The sequence below is a fragment of the Heterodontus francisci genome, chromosome 3 (genome assembly GCF_036365525.1).
Source record: "Heterodontus francisci isolate sHetFra1 chromosome 3, sHetFra1.hap1, whole genome shotgun sequence".
In the NCBI taxonomy this organism is placed as follows: domain Eukaryota; kingdom Metazoa; phylum Chordata; class Chondrichthyes; order Heterodontiformes; family Heterodontidae; genus Heterodontus; species Heterodontus francisci.
Window position 1 is genome coordinate 191,470,070 of NC_090373.1, and position 24,911 is coordinate 191,494,980.

Sequence of the window (24,911 nt, forward strand, 5' to 3'; positions counted from 1 at the left end):
GAGAGAGGGCGCGGCGATTGGGGGAGAGAGGGGGAGAGAGAGAGAGGGGGCAGTGCTTGGGGGAGAGAGAGGGGGCGGCGATTGGAAGAGAGAGAGAGGGGGCGGCGATTGGGAGAGATGGAGAGAGAGACGAGGCAGCGATTGGGAGAGAGAGAGAGAGAGAGGGGCGGCGATTGGGGGAGAGAAAGAGAGAGAGAGAGGGGGCGGCGATTGTGGGGGGAGAGAGAGAGGGAGAGCGGGGCGGCGATTGGGGGAGAGAGAGAGAGAGGGGGCGGCGCTTGGGAGAGAGAGAGAGAGAGGGGGCGGCGCTTGGGAGAGAGAGAGAGAGAGGGGGCGGCGCTTGGGAGAGAGAGAGAGAGAGGGGGCGGTGCTTGGGAGAGAGAGAGGTGGGGCGGTGCTTGGGAGAGAGGGAGAGAGAGAGGGGGCGGTGCTTGGGAGAGAGAGAGGGGGCGGTGCTTGGGAGAGAGAGAGAGAGAGAGGGGGCGGTGCTTGGGAGAGAGAGAGAGAGGGGGGGGCGGTGCTTGGGAGAGAGAGAGAGAGAGAGAGGGGGCGGTGCTTGGGTGAGAGAGAGAGAGAGGGGGCGGTGCTTGGGTGAGAGAGAGAGAGAGAGGGGGCGGTGCTTGGGTGAGAGAGAGAGAGGGGGCGGTGCTTGGGTGAGAGAGAGAGAGGGGGCGGTGCTTGGGTGAGAGAGAGAGAGGGGGCGGTGCTTGGGTGAGAGAGAGAGAGGGGGCGGTGCTTGGGTGAGAGAGAGAGAGGGGGCGGTGCTTGGGTGAGGGAGAGAGAGAGAGAGAGGGGGCGGTGCTTGGGAGAGAGAGAGAGGGGGCGGTGCTTGGGAGAGAGAGAGAGAGAGAGAGGGCGGTGCTTGGGAGAGAGCGAGAGAGAGGGGGCGGCGCTTGGGAGAGAGCGAGAGAGAGGGGGCGGCGCTTGGGAGAGAGCGAGAGAGAGGGGGCGGCGCTTGGGAGAGAGCGAGAGAGAGGGGGCGGCGCTTGGGAGAGAGAGAGAGAGAGGGGGCGGTGCTTGGGAGAGAGAGAGAGAGAGAGAGAGAGGGGGCGGTGCTTGGGAGAGAGAGAGAGAGAGAGAGAGAGAGGGGGCGGTGCTTGGGAGAGAGAGAGAGAGAGAGGGGGCGGTGCTTGGGAGAGAGAGAGAGAGAGAGGGGGCGGTGCTTGGGAGAGAGAGAGAGAGAGAGGGGGCGGTGCTTGGGAGAGAGAGAGAGAGGGGGCGGTGCTTGGGAGAGAGAGAGAGAGAGGGGGCGGTGCTTGGGAGAGAGAGAGAGAGGGAGGGGGCGGTGCTTGGGAGAGAGAGAGAGGGGGCGGTGCTTGGGAGAGAGAGAGAGAGAGAGAGAGAGGGGGCGGTGCTTGGGAGAGAGAGAGAGAGAGAGAGGGGGCGGTGCTTGGGAGAGAGAGAGAGAGAGAGAGGGGGCGGTGCTCGGGAGAGAGAGAAAGAGAGAGGGGGCGGTGTTTGGGAGAGAGAGAGAGAGGGGGGGCGGTGCTTGGGAGAGAGAGAGAGAGAGAGAGGGGGCGGTGCTTGGGAGAGAGAGAGGGGGGGCGGTGCTTGGGAGAGAGAGAGAGAGAGAGAGAGGGGGCGGTGCTTGGGAGAGAGAGAGAGAGAGAGAGAGAGAGGGGGGGCGGTGCTTGGGAGAGAGAGAGAGAGGGGGGCGGTGCTTGGGAGAGAGAGAGAGAGGGGGGGGGCGGTGCTTGGGAGAGAGAGAGAGAGGGGGGGGGCGGTGCTTGGGAGAGAGAGAGGGGGGGGGCGGTGCTTGGGAGAGAGAGAGAGAGAGAGAGGGGGGGCGGTGCTTGGGGGAGAGAGAGAGAGAGAGAGGGGGGGCGGTGCTTGGGAGAGAGAGAGAGAGAGGGGGGGCGGTGCTTGGGAGAGAGAGAGAGAGAGGGGGGGCGGTGCTTGGGAGAGAGAGAGAGAGGGGGGGCGGTGCTTGTGAGAGAGAGAGAGAGAGGGGGAGCGGTGCTTGGGAGAGAGAGAGAGAGGGGGGGCGGTGCTTGGGAGAGAGAGAGAGGGGGGGGCGGTGCTTGGAGAGAGAGAGGGGGGGGGCGGTGCTTGAGAGAGAGGGGGGGCGGCGCTTGGGAGAGGGGGGTGCGGTGCTTGGGAGCGAGAGAGAGAGAGAGAGGGGGGGCGGTGCTTGGGAGAGAGAGAGAGAGAGGGGGGGGGCGGTGCTTGGGAGAGAGAGAGAGGGGGGGCGGTGCTTGAGAGAGAGGGGGGGCGGCGCTTGGAGAGAGGGGGGGGCGTTGCTTGGGAGCGAGAGAGAGAGAGAGGGGGGCGGCGCTTGGAGAGAGAGAGAGTGGGGGGGGCGGTGCTTGGGGGAGTGAGGGAGAGGGAGGGGGGGGCGGCGTTTGGAGAAAAGGAGAGGGGGGCGGCGCTTGAGAGAGAGAGAGAGAGGAGAGAGAGAGAGGGGTCAGTGCTTGGGGGAGAGAGAGGGCGCGGCGATTGGGGGAGAGAGAGAGAGAGGGAGAGAGAGGGAGAGAGAGAGAGGGGGGCAGTGCTTGGGGAGAGAGAGGGCGCGGCGATTGGGGGAGAGAGGGGGGAGAGAGAGAGAGGGGGCAGTGCTTGGGGGAGAGAGAGGGGGCGGCGATTGGAAGAGAGAGAGAGAGGGGGCGGCGATTGGAAGAGAGAGAGAGAGGGGGCGGCGATTGGGAGAGAGAGAGAGAGAGACGAGGCAGCGATTGGGAGAGAGAGAGAGAGAGAGAGAGAGAGAGGGGCGGCGATTGGGGAGAGAAAGAGAGAGAGAGAGAGAGAGGGGGCGGCGATTGTGGGGGGAGAGAGAGAGGGAGAGCGGGGCGGCGATTGGGGGAGAGAGAGAGAGAGAGAGGGTGGCGGTGCTTGGGAGAGAGAGAGAGAGAGAGAGTGAGGGAGAGGGGGGCGGCGCTTGGGAGAGAGAGAGAGGGTGGCGGTGCTTGGGAGAGAGAGAGAGAGTGTGAGGAGAGGGGGGCGGCGCTTGGGAGAGAGAGAGAGGGTGGCGGAGCTTGGGAGAGAGAGAGAGAGAGTGAGGGAGAGGGGGGCGGCGCTTGGGAGAGAGAGAGAGGGTGGTGGTGCTTGGGAGAGAGAGAGTGAGGGAGAGGGGGGCGGCGCTTGGGAGAGAGAGAGAGAGAGAGAGAGGGGGGGGCGGTGCTTGGGGGAGAGAGAGAGAGGGGGCGGTGCTTGGGAGAGAGAGAGAGAGAGAGAGAGAGAGGGGGCAGCGCTTGGGAGAGAGAGAGAGAGAGGGGGGGCAGCGCTTGGGAGAGAGAGGGAGAGGGGGGGCAGTGCTTGGGAGAGAGAGAGAGGGGGGGTGCGGTGCTTGGGAGAGAGAGAGAGAGAGAGAGAGAGGGGGGGTGGTGCTTGGGAGAGAGAGAGAGAGAGAGAGAGAGAGAGAGAGGGGGGGGCGCTTCTTCGAGATTTTCCTACATTTCTGCTCTTCTATCTCCCTCTCACTGGTTGGGGGTGTATCGTACACTCCCTGCAGTGTGATTGCCCCTTTTCTGTTCCTTAGCTCAATCAATATGGTCTTATTTGATGAACCTTGTGCTGCTTCTCCCCCCTGCTCCTTGTATCCCTGCACTCGGGATGCAGTCTGTGCTGAGCTTCAGTCACAGGGACTCGGGTGTGTCTCAGCTGTGATCCCAGCTCCAGAGGGCGATTCACTCTGGTCCTTGTTACAGAGATTGTTGCGGTTCCCAGCTCCCTCTCCAGGTTCAAGCTGGAATGGCAATAACTGACTGATATACCTTCCCCCGAGCCAGAGTACTGTTTATAGGGGGGTCCTGGGGGAGTTGTGGGGAGGGGTGTGTTGGTCTTGATAGGGGCGGTGGTCTCTGGCAGTGTTGTTATTGATGATGTCGGCAGCATGGCTCTGCTGTTTCTCGCCCTGTGCTGTTATTGGGTCTGCCCTGCAGATTTTGTGTGTCGGTAGGTTGATGTTAACCTGTTGTCTCTCTCTCTCTCTTTCTGTCTTTGCATCCTGCAGGGAGCTGGTGAAGGACGACCCTTTCTTCTACGTGCCGCGAGTTATTGACCACCTGAGCAGCAAACACATCCTCACCACTGAGCTGGTGCCTGGCTTCCCGCTGGACAAGGCTGAGGAACTGGGCCAAGAGATCAGAAACGAAGTAATAATGGGGAACCCTGGGGAACCTCGAACGCTGCTTGTGGGCTCAGCTGTGTCTCAGTGGTGAAGACTTGCCCCTTGAGTCAGATGGTTGTGGGTTCAAGGCCCACACCAGACACTTGAGCACTTGGTTTAAGCTGACACTGCAGCACAGGGTGGGGAGGAGGATAGAAGGAGAAGTAGAGGATGGGGAAGGTGGACTGATGAAAGAACAGGATGAGGACAATGGGGGTCTGGTGTTATTTCCTTCCAGTCCGTGGCCTACATTTTTCTTTCCATGGGGAGGAAAGGTTTTTAAGAGTCTGGGTTGTCTTCTCAGTAGGAAGTGGTTGGTCAGGATTTACTCTTCTTGGTGGGTGGGAAAGGAAGGATTTGCTTTCATTGTGGGTGGGGAGTGGTTTGAGTCTACCGTCTACCTTAAAGAAAGTGCTTGCAGATAAACTGGCTGAGGAGAAAAAGATTTGTCTTTATCTAGCGCACCTTATCACAGCTGTCAGACATCTCCAGGAGCTTTACTATGTCCACTGTGGCTCAGTGGTAGCACTATCACCTGTCAGTCAGAAAGGTCGTGAGTTCATGTCCCATTCCAGAGACACAATTGCATGATCTATCCTAGCACTCAGTCTAATAGAGTGCTGTACTTTCGGAGGTGCCTTTTTTAGATGAGACGTTAAAACGAGACGCTGTCTACCCTCATGTTGATGTACAAGATTCCATGGTATTATTTTGAAGAGGAGCCAGGGGAGTTATCCCTGGTGTCTTGGTCAATATTTATCCCTCAATGACCATCACTAAACAAATTATATGGTCATTAATCATATTGCTGTTTGTGGAATCTTGCTGTGCGTAAATTGCTGCATTTTGTTATGACAGTGACTGTGCTTCAAAAGTACGTCATTGCTGTAAAGTGCTTTGGAACATTGAGGTCGTGAAGGGCACTGTATAAAGGAAAGTTTTTTTTATTCTGAAAGATGGCACCTGTGACAGTGCAGCACTCCCTCAGTACTGTACTACAGTGTTGGCCTGGATTATGTGCTCAGGTCTTTGGAATGGGAGTTGATCCCATGAGGTGCTGCTGTTTTAAATGATGGGGAAATATCTGTTTGTGTTGGTTGGCCGTGTAACCGTTTCCCTCCCTCTGTGCTGCAGATTAGTGAGAACATCCTGAGACTCTGCCTGCAGGAACTCTTTGAATTCCGCTTCATGCAGACTGACCCGAACTGGTCCAACTTCTTCTACAATCCGCAGACTGGCAAGGTGGGTGTACAGGCTGGCCCCTTTCTCTGGGGCACCGTGCTCTGGGTCCATTTCCTCATGACCATAGGTTGGTGCAGGACATTACAAACTAAGACAGACAAGATGGGGGCATGTAGGAATCAATCCTCACTCTGCTGAGGGCCCTCAGTCAACTGTGCTGCTGGGGGCTGAGAACCTGGTAGGTATGGTGGGAGGGACAGGGTGGATGGGGAGCTGGGAGTGGTGGGGGAGCTGGATAGGGGTACAGTGGAATTGTATGAAGGAGCTGGGGTGAGCGGAGGATGAGTTGCCTGGGTGGGTGTGGTGAACAGGGAAGATTGTTGTTTTTATTTGCCCTGAAGCGTTGCCTCTGCAGTCAGTCAGATCCTTGAAGTATTGCAGAGAACTGTCTGGATATTATTTGTGCCCTTTGACTTTCAGGTGGCCTTGTTGGACTTTGGAGCCACAAGAGGGTTTGATGAAGACTTCACTGATGCTTACATTGAGGTAAGACTAAGATTTTAAAATATAACTCTCCTCACAGATATTAACGTTCATAGAAATCAGCCCACGTACAGCAGGTGATAGAGCAGAGGAGCATTTAATGTGTTCTCTCTGGTATTGTATCCAGTCTCTGTAAAGTCATGGATTTTTAAAAATATATATTCATTTGTGGGACATGACGGTTGCTGACAAGGCCAGCATTTGTAGCCAATCCCTAATTGCCCTTGAGAAGGTGGTGGTGAGCTGCCTTCTTGAACCGCTGCAGTCCTTAGGGTGTAGGTACACCAACAGTGCTGTTAGGGAGTTCCAGGAATTTGACCCAGCAACGGCAATATAGTTCCAAGTCAGGGTGGTGTGTGACTGGGAGGGGAACTAGCAGGTGGTGGTGTTCCCATGCAACTGCTGTCCTTGTCCTTCTAGGTGGTAGAGGTTGCAAGTTTGGAAGGTGCTGTTTCAGGAGCCATGGTGAGTTGCTGCAGTGCATCTTGTAGATGGTACACACTGCTGCCACTGCGTCGGTGGTGGAGGGAGTGAATGTTGAAGGTGGTGGATGGGGTGCTGATCAAGCAGTTTGCTTTGTCCTGGATGGTGTCGAGTTTCTTGAGTGTTGGAGCTGCACCCATCCAGGCAAGTGGAGAGTATTCCATCTCCCGTTCCCAGCCTCTGACCTACTCTTGTACCAACAGCATTTACGTGGCTGGTCCAGTTCAGTTTCTGGTCAATGGTCGATAAACTGCCAATGGGCCCCAGCCTGTGTAGAGTTCACTGACACTTGTCCTGTGTGTAAATTCCAGTTTGTTGTAATCTTGATAGATTGTGCGTGCTGCGGCAAATGGGGACAGAGCGAAGGTGCTGAGCAAATCGATCGATCTGAAGTTTCTCACCGGTTATGAAACGAAGGTAGGAGGGGCTTTTTAAATGAAATGTTGAGCTCTGTGCTGGCCTATCCATTCGTGTTCATACACGACTGATGTGGCTGCCATTATAGGTGGGTGAGCTTTACACTGAATTACTCCATCTGTCTCTGCGGGCCTGTACTCACCAGCTGACGTTAATTGTTCCATCAACACTAACAGCTGTACCCAGCCTCTGCTGTGCTGATGGGGAAGCTCCCAGGCTCTGGTCTTACTCCCCCGATGTGGCTAATACTGCCCTAAGATCTGTGTGTGCTAGGGAGAGCAGCAGTCAGTTCCCACTCTTCTTCATTTTCTCTTGTGGTCTGCCCTGGGTCTAACTGAATGTGCTATCCACAGTACACAGTGAGTTCAAGCCGAGGGGATGTGGTGAAGAGACAGGGAGTAAGGACTTCTAAAAGGGGACTAATACAAAAGCAAAATATGACAGATGTGGGAAACTGTGAAATAAAAACAGAGTTAATGTTTCAGGTCTTTGAGTATTTCCAGCATTTCTGTTTTTAACTTCTGAAAGGTAAATTTGGTGAGAGTGAGGAAGGGATGAGCTGTGGGTAAGTAGTGCAGATCTCTTGCTTTCTGTTGAACTAAGATGAAAGCTTAAAATCACAGCATCTTACAGCAAAATCAAAGGTAAGATACAGTGATAGGATAGAACCTAGAATCCTGAAGGAACTGAGGGAATAAATTGCAGAGGCTTGGGATGCATGTTACGGGACTGGAGCGTGACCAATATAGTACTTTTTAGTAAGGGAGACCAAGCTAATCATAAACCAGTTAGCTCCACATGTGTGGGAGGGAAATTCTTTTAATGAAAGATTGAAGAATGAAGTTATCACATTGTGATAGATAAAATATTTTGAAATCTACTGTTTCCAAGGGGTCAGTCATACTTGGAAAAACCCTCAAAAGTTCTGCATTGTTTGGGAGGTAACATAGTGTGGGATTTCTAGCCAATGTCATTGCCCCCACAGCTGGCAGGCTGACTCGTGCCCGGAACTCGCTTGTAGTAAACCAATGAGGATCAATATCTCATGATCTGACAGCAGAAACAACTTCTGTGACTGAAGTAGAATAATCTTTTAAAATGTTGGATGCATGTTAGAGACTTGTTAAATATGCATTGTGCAATTAAGCAGATAGTTAAGATGTGCATTTCAAACACAACTTTTGCAACCTATCTTTTCTATTTGAGATTATGCAAAATGCCCATGTCGATGCGGTGATGATCCTCGGCGAGGCCTTTTCATCAATAGAGCCCTTCAACTTTGGGAATCAGAACACCACCAAGAGGATCCACAGCCTGATCCCCATTATGCTGCGACATAGACTGGTCCCTCCTCCAGAGGAGACCTACTCTCTCCACCGCAAGATGGCTGGCTCCTTCCTCATCTGCAGCAAGCTCAATGCACAGATGCCCTGCAAGCACTTATTTGAAGAAGCCTACCATAATTATTGGAGTAGAAAGGCCAAGCAAGGAGGCACTAGCCCATAAAAATAGAGAGCCTGTCTGTTGGAGAATCCAGGACTGGAAGGAGGTGCAGAAAGTGGAAGATGCTGATGAACTAACCACCTTTCTGTGTTTCCTTTCTAAAAAATGTGTTCTCATTTCCTGTTCCAAGGAATTCTGGTTCCACTGAACACAGGATTGGACTAACCAGGCACGTGTGTTCTTTGATGGCAAAAGAGGAATTATGTTTGGGGACATTTCTAATTCCCCTAAGGAGGGGGCATTGGAGAGATTTTACTGTATTGATTAATCAAAAAAAATCTTTTGAATTTGTATCATACTGAAATGAATTAGTGACAAAATAATGAACAATTGAATTACTTTAGAAATGATCATTGACCAGTTTTTTTTGTATACCTGTCACGATGCTGATTCAATTAAAGAAATCATGCTTGTGAGATTACTGTATGGGTGTGTGTTGTGTTTGGTGATATCAGATGAAGGTTTTCTCCAGGTTTTGAACCCCACTATGTTAACATTCAAATCAAGTGCTCTTGGACAAGTGGAATATGATTTTCCCCCATGATAGCAGAGCGGAAACACATAAAACTGCTGGACAGAGTACCAGCTGATCCAAGGCGCTTGTGCCATCCACTGTTATAACTAAACACCATCTACCCCACCTGTAGCCATGAAACTGCTGGGAGCAGCAAAAAAACTCCTAGGCCGTCAGGGCAATTCTTGATTGCCCAAGGCATAGCCCATGAAGACTAATACTGGATGTTCCTACTGGACACTCTCCCAACAAGGTGCTTAAAGCAGTTTCTCTTCCTCACCCCCCCCCACTATGACCTCCAACTCGTAAATCAGTTCTCCTTCTCTGAGATACTCCGAGACTGTTCCCCCAAACTAGAGCATCGAGAACTAAAGGTTATTGCCTCCGGAGAGGGGGTTGACCATTTTAGGACTGAGATAAGAAATTTCTTCGCTCAAAGGGTTTATGAATGTTTGGCATACTAGTCTCGAGAGAGCTGTGGCTGCTTAGTCTTGAATATAACACACTGCTTGAGATCAATAGATTGTTTTGGACAAGGGGATATGGGGAGTGGGCCACAAAGTAGAGTTGAGGTAGCTCAGCCATGGCTGTACTGAATGGTGGAAAAGATCTGAGGAGTGGTTATTGATTACTCCTGGATCATCATTTTTTTGTGTTATATCTGAGCTACAAATCCTCAATGCTGGAAAGAGAGAGCAGGTCCTTAGCATTTGTAAAGAGAAAAAAGGGATTGATACAATCCAAGCTGTAACTAAATATTTCCACCTTTAGGCCTTACCTGATCATTTAAGAGTGGGCGATGAAGTGTCAACAGAGCTTGACTATGGGTGTCTTTTCCCTACTCTCTCCCTGGGGAACATTTATACAAGAGTTGTTACAGATTGTCTTCTCTTGCCAGGTGCTGACAGCCCTGCTGTGTGAGTGTACCCATTAGTACCCACAACTGCAAAAGACAGCCTGAGTGCTGTCGACTTGTACCAGTTGAGACTGCACCACACTGACTTCAAGGCAGGACCCTGCAGCCAGTACAAAAAAAAAACCTCTGATCCCATCAGCCTGGGCTCGATCCAAACCTTCAGTAAATTGCTACACAAACAATACAGTAAATCCATTTAATGATCAATCTTTAGTCTATGAACTGCAGCAGCTCTAAGCTGGGAGACACCAGGGTGACTCAAATAATTGTTTAATGATTTTCTATACATTTTCATTTGCTGACCTTAGATTTGATGCAGCACACTATTGACAGTCTCCTTCACATATAGACCCTTCTATTAGCTGGTTGCTGCTCTCTTTGGGACCTTTAAATACTGTACAACTCATTAACCTCCTAATCAGTTTTTTCTCCTGTAATCTACAGGGCTTTTAGCTAAAGTTTGACGTCACTGTTGCCGGATTTATCTCTTCAATATTTAGCCCTCAATCATTATCACTATAAACAGATTGGTCATTGCAGTTTGGGAGCTTGCTGTGTGCAATTGGCTGCCATTTCTTACATTAGAACAGTGACTATGCTTTGGATGCCCTGAAGTAGTGCAAGGTGTGATAGAAATACAAGTTCTTTCTTTTACAAACCACAACTGCAATAGAATAGTGAAGGGATGTGTACTGCCAATTGAATCTGATTTACTGACCTCAAAGCAAGGCTAAAAAAAAAAGACAGATTTTTAAAAATAGTGTAGGTAACCATTAGTCTGTATTTGATTGACTATACGGTTGATTATTTAAAGATACAAAGCCCCTCTTTCGATTCCTTTGACTCATTGGGACTGAGATGATAGGCTGGTGCTTTGCTTCCAGGCCTCTGTCGGCACACATGAAAACCTATAAAACTTCTTTGTGCAGATACCAAATCCTTCTCTTTAACTGTGGTCAGCCTAGATGGAAGAGAATGTGGTGACTGGAAGCAAGGAGTCAGTACCTTCAGGAGAGAAGGATTAGAGGGCAAGACACTTTGAAATCATACCAAACCCATCTGAATTTTCATTTCCTTTATTAAAATCAAAATTTCCACTGTCTGACTCAAACCAAAAGGAACCAGAACACTGGGCTGCCGGAGTCAGTTTGCCTCTCTGCTTTCACAACTTACAACTAAAAGCAATAACAATCCAAAAACAATCACATTTGTAACAGATCCCTGTTTTATTGAGATACATCAAAGTCTTGGTTAATATTTAGTGTGTGTCACCAACATAAAATAATGGTGGTTGGTCTTTAATAGTCAGACTGCCCACCTTAAATATTCTTGTGCAAAAGAATCTACAATCAGCAATAGTTTCTCTTACAAATTAACCCCTAAAAACATCAAGGGCAAAAAGGAGTGATAAAAGCCAAGCAATTAATTTATTGAATTCAGCCTTTAACCTAAACAAAAAGAAATTTTAAAAAAACTGATTACATCTATGACATGCAAAACTGTACAATAATCTTACAAAAGGGAGAAAAAACCCTAAAAACAGTTGAAAGTAAATGATATGAAATTGCCATAGTCAAAGGCAGATCAGTCACCAACATTCGTAAGTGTATCCTCCCCTTGCTCACAGGTCCCCAATGATGGCTCCAATTCACAGTTAAAAGAGTTTTAAACTTCCTGGTTTCTCCCAACTTCAGCAGGATGACTGCGCCCACCTCATTCACACACCTTGCCATCAGAGAAACAAAATTCAACACAAGTGACAGCTGTCGAGAGGAAAAATCATACAAAGGGAATGTAGGAATCTTTTACTGGTGAAAGCAAACTAACCATTAAAGTGTTCAGTGTCCCAGGGTTTTCTATTTAGTGTAACAGTACATAAATATCTGGGGAAGGATGTGGTGAAGCAGACAAAAGGAGGTGACAGGGCGTTTAATTCCCTCTTCCCGCCCCAAGCCAGCTGCGTATAGTGTACAAAAAAATATATAATGTTGCTCCGATATCTGGGTGTTTAATCAAATACTGCCTTTGAGTGACTACAAAAAGGGACATTCTTTATTCAAAACTAGATCAACAGATCTCCCCTGAACCAAGCAGAACCTCAAACTAGTGCAGTCTTGTTTTTAATTTTGCAACATGCGACATAAATCAATAATTTTCCATCTACATATTGTACTTTATTTACTGAAATACAGTGGCTATTAAGTACTTTTCATCTCAATTTCAAAGTTGCTGTTTTCAATCTTTCCTTTTTTTAAAAAAACTTTAAATTGCAGCTGCATCTTGAGCACTACACTGAAGAACTATATATAAGAATCTACCAGCAGGGATTGTGACACCACACACAAAGTAACCTTTCCTTCAGTCGCTGTTTCAACAAGTAAAACTATACACAACTTTATATATATATATATACTTTATATATATTCTATATCACAAAAGAATTTTTTGTGTGTTTTTCTTTTAGCAAAATAAGGTTTGGTGATTTGTTTGCAGATGTACACATCATTATTGTAAAATAAAATAATAATTAAAAGAAGCCTGATCACACTAGTAGAGAAAGAAATGCCTGCTGACACTTTGTTTTTGAAACAGATCAAAGCAATGATAGAAAGTCAAGGTTGGATTTCACCTTGAAATGGTGAAATTTCCCACCCCCCTCCCCAATCCTGTTTATTTGTTCAGGGTGTAGCTGGCTAGAGAGGCTGTAATGAGAAACAACACCTTAAACATCAGTTACACGACTTAACCAAGATCCCATTTTTAAAAAAATAAAACAGGGTAAGCTACACCCGCAACGACCCTAAAGAGCAACTAACTTTAATGTGAGAGGAAAGAAATTTGCTTTTCCTCTTTTTACAAGAGAGCAAGAAAAATGTAAAGCGGTCAGCAGGAAATAGCTCCCGCATGTTATCTGTGGATGTGTGTGCACGTGTCTGTGAGATTCACGAGATCAGGCCTTGTCCCTGGCTCCATAACGCTTGTCTTGTTGACAGATCTGCAGCAATTGCCCGGCACAGATTGGAGAGCGGAGTTGGACTGAGTGCAGCGAGACAGGAGTAAGGGCTGATTTGTTGAAATTGCTTTCCAGAACCAAGCAATCTCATGTTTCCCAGCTGACGTGCTCCGTGTTTTCCAGCAAGAGGGACTGTGGTTTGTGGGGCGAGATGGGGCTGGGTGGACTGCTCAGATTGGAGCTGTTGGAGGCTGTGGAGTGTCTAGGGGAATCAGAATCCTGAAAGTGAACAAAGAAGGGATGATCAATACATTTTTAGAAGTTGGGGTTCACTGAAAACATCAATGCAACTTTGCTGCTATTTGTTCCTTTGTCCTCTCCCCACAATCCACAGGAAAACCATCTTCCTACATTTGGATAGCAGGAAGACACTCAACATAAGAAAGCTTGAAATGAGAAAAGGATATTTAAAAAAAAATGTCCTTGAGATGTAGGTGACACTGGACAGTATTTATTGCCCATCCATTGTTAGCCTGACACAATGACGAGTCAGCCATATAGTGTGGGACTGGAGTCAGATTGTAAGGATGACAGCTTTCCTCACCTTGAAGGCCATTAATGGGCCAGTAGGAATTTGTGTCAAAAATCCAGCAGTTAGCGGTCAGTTTTTTCCTGGTACCATACATGACCAGATTGACTAAATCTCAACTTGCAACAGTGAGATCTGAACATGTAACCTCTGGATTACTAGTCCAGTACCAAAAGCACTCGGGTACTGCATCCATATCAAGTCTACTCACTCACAACCATACATGACTCTCTTAATTATGGACTAATCTCCCCAGAATCTCTATACTCTCCTAAACCCCATGTGAATCTTTCAGCTCCATTCACATGGGTAGAGCAGGGGCAGGAATGGATGTTGCAGATTCCGGGATTTAGATGTTTCAGTAAGAACAGAGAAGATGGTAAAAGAGGGGGGGGTGTGGCATTGTTAATCAAGGAGAGTATTACAGCGACAGAAAGGACGTTTGAGGACTCGGCTACTGAGGTAGTATGGGCTGAGGTTAGAAACAGGAGAGGTGAGGTTACCCTGTTGGGAGTCTTTTATAGACCTCCGAATAGTTCCAGAGATGTAGAGGAAAGGATAGCGAAGATGATTCTCGACAGGGGTGAGAGTAACAGGGTAGTTGTTATGGGGGACTTTAACTTTCCAAATATCGACTGGAAATACTATAGTTCGAGTACTTTAGATGGGTCAGTTTTTGTCCAGTGTGTGCAGGAGGGTTTTCTGACACAGTATGTGGACAGGCCAACCAGGGGCGATGCCACATTGGATTTGGTACTGGGAAATGAACCCGGCCAGGTGTTAGATTTAGATGTAGGTGAACACTTTGGTGATAGTGATCACAATTCGGTTAGGTTTACCTTAGCGATGGGCAGGGACAGGTATATACCGCAGGGCAAGAATTATAACTGGGGGAAAGGAAATTATGATGCGATTAGGCAAGATTTAGGATGCGTAGGATGGGGAAGGAAACTGCAGGGGATGGGAACAATCGAAATGTGGAGCTTATTCAAGGAGCAGCTACTGCGTGTCCTTGATAAGTATGTACCTGTCAGGCAGGGAGGAAGTTGTCGAGCAAGGGAGCCGTGGTTTACTAAAGAAGTTGAAGCGCTTGTCAAGAGGAAGAAGAAGGCTTATGTTAGGATGAGACGTGAAGGCTCAGTTAGGGCGCTTGAGAGCTACAAGCTAGCCAGGAAGGATCTAAAGGGAGAGCTAAGAAGAGGACACGAGAAGTCATTGGTGGATCGGATCAGGGAAAACCCTAAGGCTTTCTATAGGTATATCAGGAATAAAAGAATGACTAGAGTTAGATTAGGGCCAATCAAGGATAGTAGTGGGAAGTTGTGTGTGGAATCAGAGGAGATAGGGGAAGTGTTAAATGAATATTTTGCGTCAGTATTTACAGTAGAGAAAGAAAATGTTGTTGAGAATACTGAGATTCAGGCTACGAGGCTAGATGGGATTGAGGTTCACAAGGAGGAGGTGTTAGCAATTTTGGAAAATGTGAAAATAGATAAGTCCCCTGGGCCAGATGGGATTTATCCTAGGATTCTCTGGGAAGCTAGGGAGGAGATTGCAGAGCCTTTGTCCTTGATCTTTATGTCGTCATTGTCGACAGGAATAGTGCCGGAAGACTGGAGGATTGCAAATGTTGTCCCCTTGTTCAAGAAGGGGAGTAGAGACAGCCCTGGTAATTATAGACCTGTGAGCCTTACTTCGGTTGTGGGTAAAATGTTGGAAAAGGTTATAAGAGACAGGATTTATAATCATCTTGAAAAGAATAAGTACATTAGAGATAGTCAGCACGGTTTTGTGACGGGTAGGTCGTGCCTCACAAACCTTATTGAGTTTTTCGAGAAGGTGACCAAACAGGTGGATGAGGGTAAAGCAGTGGATGTGGTGTATATGGATTTCAGTAAGGCGTTTGATAAGGTTCCCCACGGTAGGCTATTGCAGAAAATACGCAAGTATGGGGTTGAAGGTGATTTAGAGCTTTGGATCAGAAATTGGCTAGCTGAAAGAAGACAGAGGGTGGTGGTTGATGGCAAATGTTCATCCTGGAGTTTAGTTACTAGTGGTGTACCGCAAGGATCTGTTTTGGGGCCACTGCTGTTTGTCATTTTTATAAATGACCTGGAAGAGGGTGTAGAAGGGTGGGTTAGTAAATTTGCAGATGACACTAAGGTCGGTGGAGTTGTGGATAGTGCCGAAGGATGTTGTCGGGTACAGAGAGACATAGATAGGCTGCAGAGCTGGGCTGAGAGATGGCAAATGGAGTTTAATGCGGAAAAGTGTGAGGTGATTCACTTTGGAAGGAGTAACAGGAATGCAGAGTACTGGGCTAATGGGAGGATTCTTGGTACTGTAGATGAACAGAGAGATCTTGGTGTCCAGGTGCATAAATCCCTGAAGGTTGCTAACCAGGTTAATAGGGCTGTTAAGAAGGCATATGGTGTGTTAGCTTTTATTAGTAGGGGGGTCGAGTTTCGGAGCCACGAGGTCATGCTGCAGCTGTACAAAACTCAGGTGAGACCGCACCTGGAGTATTGCGTGCAGTTCTGGTCACCGCATTATAGGAAGGATGTGGAAGCTATGGAAAGGGTGCAGAGGAGATTTACTAGGATGTTGCCTGGTATGGAGGGAAGGTCTTACGAGGAAAGGCTGAGGGACTTGAGGTTGTTTTCGTTGGAGAGAAGGAGGAGGAGAGGTGACTTAATATAAGATAATCAGAGGGTTAGATAGGGTGGATAGTGAGCGTCTTTTTCCTCGGATGGTGATGGCAAACACGAGGGGACATAGCTTCAAGTTGAGGGGTGATAGATATAGGACAGATGTGAGAGGTAGTTTCTTTACTCAGAGAGTAGTAAGGGCGTGGAACGCCCTGCCTGCAGCAGTAGTAGATTCGCCAACTTTAAGGGCATTTAAGTGGACATTGGATAGACATATGGATAAAAATGGAATAGTGTAGGTCAGATGGTTTCACAGGTCGGCGCAACATCGAGGGCCGAAGGGCCTGTACTGCGCTGTAATGTTCTAATTCTAATAAGTCTCTCTGAATCAGCTCCCTTCCTCAAACACGTATTGATCTAGCTCCTTTTTAAAAGGATTAGCTGACCCAGAATGAATTCCATTTTCTGGCCAGTTCTACATATATACTAGTCTGAGGGAGGGTTGGTGGGAAGGTCAGAAATGACCATTTAACTTCTCAAGCCCAATGACATTGTATCTTGCCAGCAGGAGTATTAACGTGATGTTGATACGACTATGGAATAGACAAAAGGAGCCTTTTTTAACAGCTCCTCCAAAATACAAGCCACTCCGACAGTGCAGCAAACTCTGTGTGGATGGTACACCAGAGTTATTCAACTGAGTATTCTATATACATTGGGAAGGAAGTCTTACAGTCTACTAGCTACCAAACAGTATAGAACAGGTTAAATTCAGAGCATTACTTCAAGGTAAATCAAGAATAGGCTGGAGGTGGGCGGCACAGTTAGAATTGGAAAGGGACAATTGTCAGGAGGAACTTCTTCATGCAAAGAGTGATCAACACTTAGAGTGGCCTTCTAAGTAGGGCAGAATAGTGCAAGGAAAATCATCGAATCATAGATCCTTAGCTTCATTAGATAGTAAGTTAGATGATTTGATGGTGGCCTGCCAGCTTGTTTTTTCTAGGTGGATGACTAAGGGGAGCCAATTGGCCTCCCTTGATGCATTGATCTGTGAAAAGAAACTACCAGGTATGTTCTATGTAAGACAAAAAAATCCATGTCTTTGGTTGGGAATACAAGTAGGCACTAATGAGGGATCTTTAATTGACTATGGGAACATGGACTGATGTTGGGAGGCTCGTGCTGACTTCAGGCTCTCCCAGTTAATGTCAAATTGGCTCAATCTAGCAGGATAGACCGGGCTGGGGGAGAGGAGGATGATTTCAATTCCAGAGCATGAGGCAGGACTGAAGGAAGGAAGAGTTAACATTCCAATGTCACAGTGTCAACAGAACAGCCGGCAGAAACAAGGGTCAGGGGAGTGCTGGTCAGAGAGGGAAAGCAGACACAAGGAATAAATCGGAATTAGAATTAGAAGAATCTGAGAACACTACAGAAAAGATGTGATTGAGCGAGAGAGGGTGCAGAAAAGATTCACAAAGATGTTGCCTGGTTTGGAAGGCTTGCGTTATAAAGAGAGATTGGATAGGCTGGGTCTGTTTTCCCTGAAGCGAAGGAAGCTGAGAGGGGACATGATAGAGGTATATAAAATTATGAGAGACATAGATGGGATAAATAGCCAGAGTCTGTTTCCCATTGTAGGGGTGACTAAAACTAGAAGGGGTAAATTTAAGGTGAGAGGGAGGAGGTTTAAAGGGGATCAAAGGGGTAAATTTTTCACACAAAGAATAGTGGGTATCTGGAATGAGCTGCCAGAGGAGGTGGTGGAGGCAGGAACAGTAGCAACATTTAAGAGGCATCTGGACAGGTACTTGAATGAGCAAGGCATAGTGGGATATGGAATTAATGCAGGCAGGTGGGATTAGTATAGATAGGCATTATGGTTGGCATGGGCGCGGTGGGCCGAAGGGCCTGTTTCTATGCTGTATGACTCTATGACTATGACTAACAGTACTCTACAGAGGGAGGCCATTTGGCCAATCAAGCAACAACTCTTCTGAAGAGCAATGAAGGTGGGGATTTTGATGGACACAAGCTTTACAATCTTGACCTTTGTTTAATATGAGGAAAATGACATTTTTTTTGGCAAGTTATGAAAGTGAATTTAATAAACCTGGTAATTTGTGGCATAGCACCAGACAAAAATGACCAGGAAAGCAGCAGGGTTGTAGCAAAAATCTAGCTTGTTCCCTAATGTCTTTCAGGAAAGGGGAGCTTCCATTCCTACCTGGGTCTGGTCAACACATTACTCCCCTCCCATACTATAGGACTGATGCATAATGCTTTGAGGTCAGCTAGGGATAGGCGGACTGAGGGACAGGGGGCCGGGCGGAGTCGAAATGATGGAGGGGATGAGCTCAGCAAATGCAATGGTTTTTTTCTCAACCTTACCTTCTTATATTAAGAAATATTACACTGGAAATTAGAAAGGGAAATATTTAAAACCAAAATTACATCACGTTCAAACTCCCTTGTTGGCACATCGCTTCCAGGATCCATCCCACCAGAGGATAAAGACCCATCAGATGGAGAGGTCATTGGCTGACGTTTGTTGATGTAGTTTCCCCCTGAAAATTCCCTTCGAAGGGCACTTCCATTCTGTGCTGTTGATCCTGTGTGAACATTATCAACACGTAAAACATGTACATAGCCAATATGATTCTAACATGTACATAGCCAATATGATTCTAACATGTACATAGCCAATATGATTCTAACATGTGCATAGCCAACACGATTCTACAGCATGGTAAGAGAATATGCTAAAGGTTGTCTCAGAAAAAATAGGGAATTCATGAGGAATAATGAAATCAAAAGATATCCCACAACAACTTGCATTTATATAGCACCTTGCATGTTGTAAAATGTTCCAAGGTGCTTTACCAGAGAAGTCTCACACACCAAAAATCACTTTTCAATTATGATTGCATAGACAATTAAGAGTATCATGCTTGTGTCATTGTCATTAAATTTGCCTCTCTTTGCTATTTTAGGATTTTGAGGGTAAGTTCTCCACTTACCTGTATTTTGATCCACCACTGGTAACAGATCTCTCAGCCACCTGAATCCTAGTGTTTGAAACGCCCTCCCTAAACTTTCCCTTTCCATCTTTCAAATCCTTGTCAACATCCACCTCTACATCCAAGGCTCTCAGCTCTCCTTTCCCGGCCTGACATCCATTTTTTCCTCAGCACTATGTATGAAGCGCCTCAAGACACGTCTAGTATATAAATGCAAGTTGTTGCAGTAAAGTGTAATAGTCGGACCAAGGGACATAGGTTCTAGCCGATGAAGAGCAAATATAAGTCTGGCATCAGGAAGCCCTTCTTCATACAATCAATACACAAAATGAACTCTTGGGTAGGTGAAGGAGGTGAGAGCCCCGGATGCTCTGACAGGGACAAACTGTAGAGTCTTTCAGTATGGCTGGGTAAAGATAGGTGGAATGGCTTTGTCACCTGTATCCGTTCTATGATTTAAGAACATACCTTGCTCAGTTGAGGACTCTCTCCTGACAGTGGAGCACTAAATGGCTCAGTGTCAGAAGTAGATGAACAAAGATCTGTTTGTCTGCCATCTTACATCCCAGGAGAAGTGAAAGAAGCAGCCAATGGCAGCATTAACAATATCGAGTGGCACATATCACAACAGGACCATCACCCCATGGGTTTACAGATTCCTTAAGGAAATAGGCTGAGCGTTAAATCTTACTTGAAGAAAGCCCACTACTGGCACTCATGGAGCGTCCTGGCTCTGTGCGAGACCGTGCAATAGCGGGGATGCTGACGGAAGCACTAAACATAGTCCGACTCTTCTCATCCTGAGGGCGCAGATTCTATCAAGAAAAAGTGGGGGGGATGAGAGGGGCAAAAAATCAATGAAGACATTTGAATGGTTTAAACAGGTGGAGCCAAGAGATTATCACCTTAGAGCTTTTCACTTAAAGGCTTTGTGTCCTGGTTAAAGTAGCCAGCTCCACTCAGTAGAGCAGCACTAACTACTTGTGAAATGTTGCTTCAGTCCATTTCTAAAACCTATTTACTCTCCTCCTCCATTGCTGGGAGGAGGGATTCCAGGGGCTCCACTCTCTGGTGCCTTACCAAATGACCATTTGCAACACAAGGCAAGGCAGTGAAAACCAGCACACTATGCAACTGTGGGGGCATTGCAGTGTTGCCTGAACCAGTCCTTACATACACTTGCCGGCAGGGATCACTGGAAGAGAGAGCTGAGGACAATTGTTGCACCCTAAAGGCTGAGATCAATTAGCTCTGCGCAGGTCGGCCAGCCACTAAACCTGGAACTGCCTGGTCAGCACAGCTTAGTAGTACACTGGCGGACCCCGCCAGGGGAGCTCAGACGACAGAACAGCACTACCTGTAAAAGTGGCCAAATTTTCCACTTGTCCATTCATTATAACTGGGGCAAGTGGCTGAGCAACATCCACTATGCTGTTGCATATACATCTGCACCACAATTCTATGAAGAGAACTGGCAGAGATGAAAATGTAGGTGGCAGAGTAGATCTGAGCGATAAATGAGTTGCACAGCACTTTACTAGCCCTAATTGTAATACATTTACATTTCCAACTGGTTTAAAATTCTCAGCAAATTTTGTCCCGCTCACAAAACGGCAATGGTTTGTGAGCTATCATTGTTTAAAGAAAAATGGTAATAGTAGATTAAACTACGGTAGGTAAGTCACCAGCTGCAGTACACTGTCTGTCACCCGCACAGAGGCTTGCTCTGATAAAAAGATGAGGAAAAGTTTTAATGCAGCTCAGTGATGGACAATAGGCAGAATGAGTCATAAAAGCAAAATACTGCAGATGCTGGAAATCTGAAATGAAAACAACAAATGCTGGAAATAATCAGCAGGTCTGGCAGCATCTGTGAAGAGAGAAGCAGAGTTAACGTTAACGTCAGTGACCCTCCTTCAGAACTGGCAAATATTAGAAATGTGAAAGGTTATAAGCAAGTAAAGCGGGGGTGGGGCAAGAGATAACAAAGGAAAAGGTGTAGATAGGACAGTCACAGAATAGCTGACCAGAAGGTCGTGGAGCAAAGGCAAACAATATGTTAATAGTGTGTTGAAAGACAAAGACAAAGCATTAGTACAGATAGGGTGTTAACGGACTTAAAATTGAACAGCCGCAAGTACAAACATGAAAAGAAAATGTGGGTAAGCAAACTGAACAAACTAAGATGAAATAAAATGAAATAAACACAAAAAAAATATATATATATATAAAAAGAAAAAAATAACTAAAAAGCTCTGAAATTATTGAACTCAATGTTCAGTCCGGCAGGCTGTAGTGTGCCTAATCGGTAGATGAGATGCTGTTCCTCGAGCTTGCGTTGATGTTCACTGGAACACTGCAGCAATCCCAGGACAGAGATGCGGGCATGAGAGCAAGGGGGGTGTTGAAATGGCAAGCAACCGGAAGCTCGGGGTCCTGCTTGCGGACTGAGCGGAGGTATTCTGCAAAGCGGTCACCCAGTCTGCGTTTGGTCTCCCCAATGTAGAGAAGACCACATTATGAGCAGCGAATACAGTATACTACATTGAAAGAAATACAAGGAAATCGCTGCTTCACCTGAAAGGAGTGTTTGGGGCCTGGGATAGTGAGGAGAGAGGAGGTAAACGGGCAGGTATTACACCTCCTGCGATTGCAGGGGAAGGTGCCGTGGGAAAGGGACGAGGTGGTGGGGGTAATGGAGGAGTGGACTAGGGTGTCACAGAAGGAACGATCCCTTCGGAACGCTGACGGGGAAGGGAGGGGAAGATGCGTTTGGTCGTGGCATCATGCTGGAGGTGGCGGAATTTATTTATTTATTTAGAGATACAGCACTGAAACAGGCCCTTCGGCCCACCGAGTCTGTGCCGACCAAGAACCACCCATTTATACTAACCCTACAGTAATCCCATATTCCCTACCCCCTACCTACACTAGGGACAATTTACAATGGCCACTTTACCTATCACCTGCAAGTCTTTGGCGGTGGGAGGAAACCGGAGCACCCGGCGAAAACCCATGCGGTCACAGGGAGAACAGGGGTTCACAGGGAGAACTTGCAAACTCCGCACAGGCAGTACCCAGAATTGAACCCGGGTCCCTGGAGCTGTGAGCCTGCGGTGCTAACCACTGCGCCACTGTGCCGCCCCAGCCCGGCGGCACAGTGGCGGAGGATGATCCTATGGATATGGAGGCTGATAGGGTGGAAAGTGAGGACAAGGGGAACCCTGTCACGGTTCTGGGGGGAAGGGGAAGAGGTGAGGGTAGAGGTCAGACACGGTTGAGGGCCCTGTCAACCGCAGTGGTGGGGGGGGAATCCTCAGTTGAGGAAAAAGGAAGACATATCAGAAGCACTGTCATGGAAGGTAGCATCATCAGAGCAGATGCGTCGGAGACGAAGAAACTGAGAGAATGGAATGGAGGCCTTACAGGAGGCAGGGTGTGAAGAAGTGTAGTCGAGTTAGCTGTGGGAGTCGGTGGGCTTATAATGGATATTAGTAGACAGCCTATCCCCAGAGATGGAGATAGAGAAGTCGAGGAAGGGAAGGGAAGTATCGGAGATGGACCATGTAAAGGTGAGAGAAGGGTGGAAATTAGAAGCAAAGTTGATAAAATTTTCCAGTTCAGAGCAGGAGCAGGAAACGGCACCGATACAGTCATCAATGTACTGGAAAAAGAGTTGGGGGAGGGGGCCCGAGTAGGACTGGAACAAGGAATATTTGAATGTTCCCACAAAAAGACAGGCATATCTAGGACCCATGCGGGTACCCAAAGCAACACCTTTTACTTGAAGAAAGTGAGTGGAGTTGAAGGAGAAGTTGTTCAATGTGAGAACAAGTCCAGCCAGGCGGAGCAGCGTGGTGGTGGATGGGGACTGGTTGGGCTTCTGTTCAAGGAAGAAGCAGAGAGCACTCAAACCATCCTGGTGGGGGATGGAGGTATAGAGCGATTGGACGTCCATAGTGAAGAGGAGGCGGTTGGGGCCAGGAAACTGGAAATTGTCAAAATGACATAGGGCGTCAGCAGAGTCACGGATGTAGGTGGGAAGAGACTGGACCAGCGGAGAAAATATAGAGTCAAGATAGGAAGAAATAAGTTCAGTGGGGCAGGAGCAGGCTGACACAATGGGTCTGCCGGGACAGTCCTGTTTGTGGATTTTGGGAAGGAGGTAGAAGCGGGCTGTCCAGGGTTGCGGGACTATGAGGTTGGAAGCTGTAGAGGGAAGATCTCCAGAGGAGATGAGATCAGTGACTGTCCTGTAGACACTCGCTTGATGTTCGGTGGTGGGGTCATAGTCCAGGGGAAGGTAGGAAGAAGTGTCTGAGAATTGTTTTCATGTTTGTACTTGCGGCTGTTCAATTTCAGTCCGTTAGCATCCTATCTGTACCAATGCTTTCAACACACCATTAACAATTGTTTGCCTTTGCTCCACGACCTTCTGGTCAGCTATTCTTTGACCTTGTCCTATCTACACCTTCTCCTTTGTTATCTCTTGCCCCACCCCCACTTTACTTGCTTATAACCTTTCACATTTCTAATATTTGCCAGTTCTGAAGAACGGTCGCTGACCTAAAACGTGAACTCTGCTTCTCTCTCCACACCTGCTGAGTATTTCCAGCATTTCTTGTTTTTATTATAGGCAGAATGAGTCCCTGGTTTTATTAGAGCTTCCCACATTGCACAGGTATTTTATTACAACTTATTTGTTTTAGAAGCCAGCATTAATCTTAAGATTCAGCAGGTTGGGCAACTTTTGTGAAGAGAGAAACAGAGTTAACATTTCAGGTCAATGACCTTTCATCAGAACTGCTCATTGACTTCAAACATTAAGTCCGTTTCTCTATTCAGAGATGCTGCCTGACTTGTTTAGTGCTTCTAGCTTTTCTGTTTTTATTTTGGATTTCCCGCATCTGCAGTATTTGTCTTTTATTTTAATCTTAAGATTGCTTGGAATATCTTGATGATTTATTCACAACACAGCACAAGAAGCATCTCTAGGACATAGAGGTTCTGTATCAGCTCATGATTAAAATAACAATTAAAACAGGGAATGTATTGAGTAGTCGGAAAACCAGCTTTCAGACTAATCACCTGTAAAGTATTAAGGACTCAACCTTGACACGATCTCTTTTCTCTGAGTCAGTGCCAGCCAAACTCCAGAGACTTGAAACCATAATTCAGGCTGCCATTTCAATGCAGTACTGAGTGAATGCTGCACTGTGACATGCTTCTGATGAGACGTTAAACTGAGATCCCATTTGCCTTCTCAGGTGGACGCAAAAGATCCCTTGGCCAATCACTAAAACAGAGGATCTGGTCATTATCACAAAACTGATTGCGGAATCTTGCTGTGTGCAAATGCCGGCTGTATTTCCTACAAAATTGACTACATTTCAAAAATAGGTCTTTGTCTGTGAAGTGCTTTGGGACGCCGAGAGCATGAAAGATGCTTTAGTTCATTCTTTTCTTTTTGACTATCTTAAATTTACTCCACTTTGGAACATTTTCTTCCCACATGCTTCATTTTCTAAAAGATGATCAGCTCCAGTGTCTCTGCTCTTTCGGCCTTTTCACAGCTCATGAGAACTGCTGACTATTCCTCCTCTTCCTCTCTTGATATCTGTTCACCAGTCCCTCCAAGGCCCCCTCCCCCTTATTCCAACCCACACAACCGAGATCAAAAACCTGCGTCTCGCGGGGAGAAATACTGGGAGCTTTGCACCAAATACCCAGGAAATTTAAACAGAAAGAATTGTTAAGGGTCAAAGCATGATGCAAGGTTTGGTTTGATTAGTGCCGCACACATAAACACAAACACACACACAGGCACTGCATATTGATTAGTGAGATGGCCACCACACACACTATACCCTTGGTGTCATGGAGTGTGGCGAGTTGTAGGCACAATCTGCTGGAGAGGAGCATGTGGAGGGATCGTGGCAGAGGAAGTTCTCGGCGGAGTGGACAGTCATGTGATAAATGTGTTCGAAGTTGGTTGGAGTGGAGATCAGGCTGAAGTGATGATTGGGGGATGGATG

At 47.3% G+C, this 24,911-nt stretch overlaps 2 protein-coding genes across 9 annotated transcripts in view; one reads left to right on the forward strand and one right to left on the reverse strand.

Annotated features, from left to right (window-relative positions):
- The window catches only part of coq8aa (coenzyme Q8A, genome duplicate a), a 92,498-nt gene extending 83,847 nt beyond the window's left edge, over positions 1-8,651 (forward strand). For both annotated transcript variants that reach the window (XM_068027934.1, XM_068027933.1), the window contains exons 11-15: positions 3,950-4,091; positions 5,240-5,347; positions 5,768-5,833; positions 6,644-6,730; positions 7,937-8,651. In XM_068027934.1, the coding sequence (XP_067884035.1) occupies positions 3,950-4,091; positions 5,240-5,347; positions 5,768-5,833; positions 6,644-6,730; positions 7,937-8,236 (703 nt within the window). In that variant the 3' untranslated portion in view covers positions 8,237-8,651. The remainder of the gene's footprint in view (positions 1-3,949; positions 4,092-5,239; positions 5,348-5,767; positions 5,834-6,643; positions 6,731-7,936) is intronic.
- A 2,219-nt stretch (positions 8,652-10,870) lies between these two features.
- LOC137365491 (serine/threonine-protein kinase MRCK alpha-like) overlaps positions 10,871-24,911 on the reverse strand; it is a 789,178-nt gene continuing 775,137 nt past the window's right edge. For all 7 annotated transcript variants that reach the window (XM_068027939.1, XM_068027937.1, XM_068027940.1 and 4 more), the window contains 3 exons: positions 19,568-19,691; positions 18,311-18,468; positions 10,871-12,895 (listed from right to left, as the gene is read on the reverse strand). In XM_068027939.1, coding sequence (XP_067884040.1) covers positions 12,764-12,895; positions 18,311-18,468; positions 19,568-19,691 — 414 coding nt within the window. In that variant the 3' untranslated portion in view covers positions 10,871-12,763. The remainder of the gene's footprint in view (positions 12,896-18,310; positions 18,469-19,567; positions 19,692-24,911) is intronic.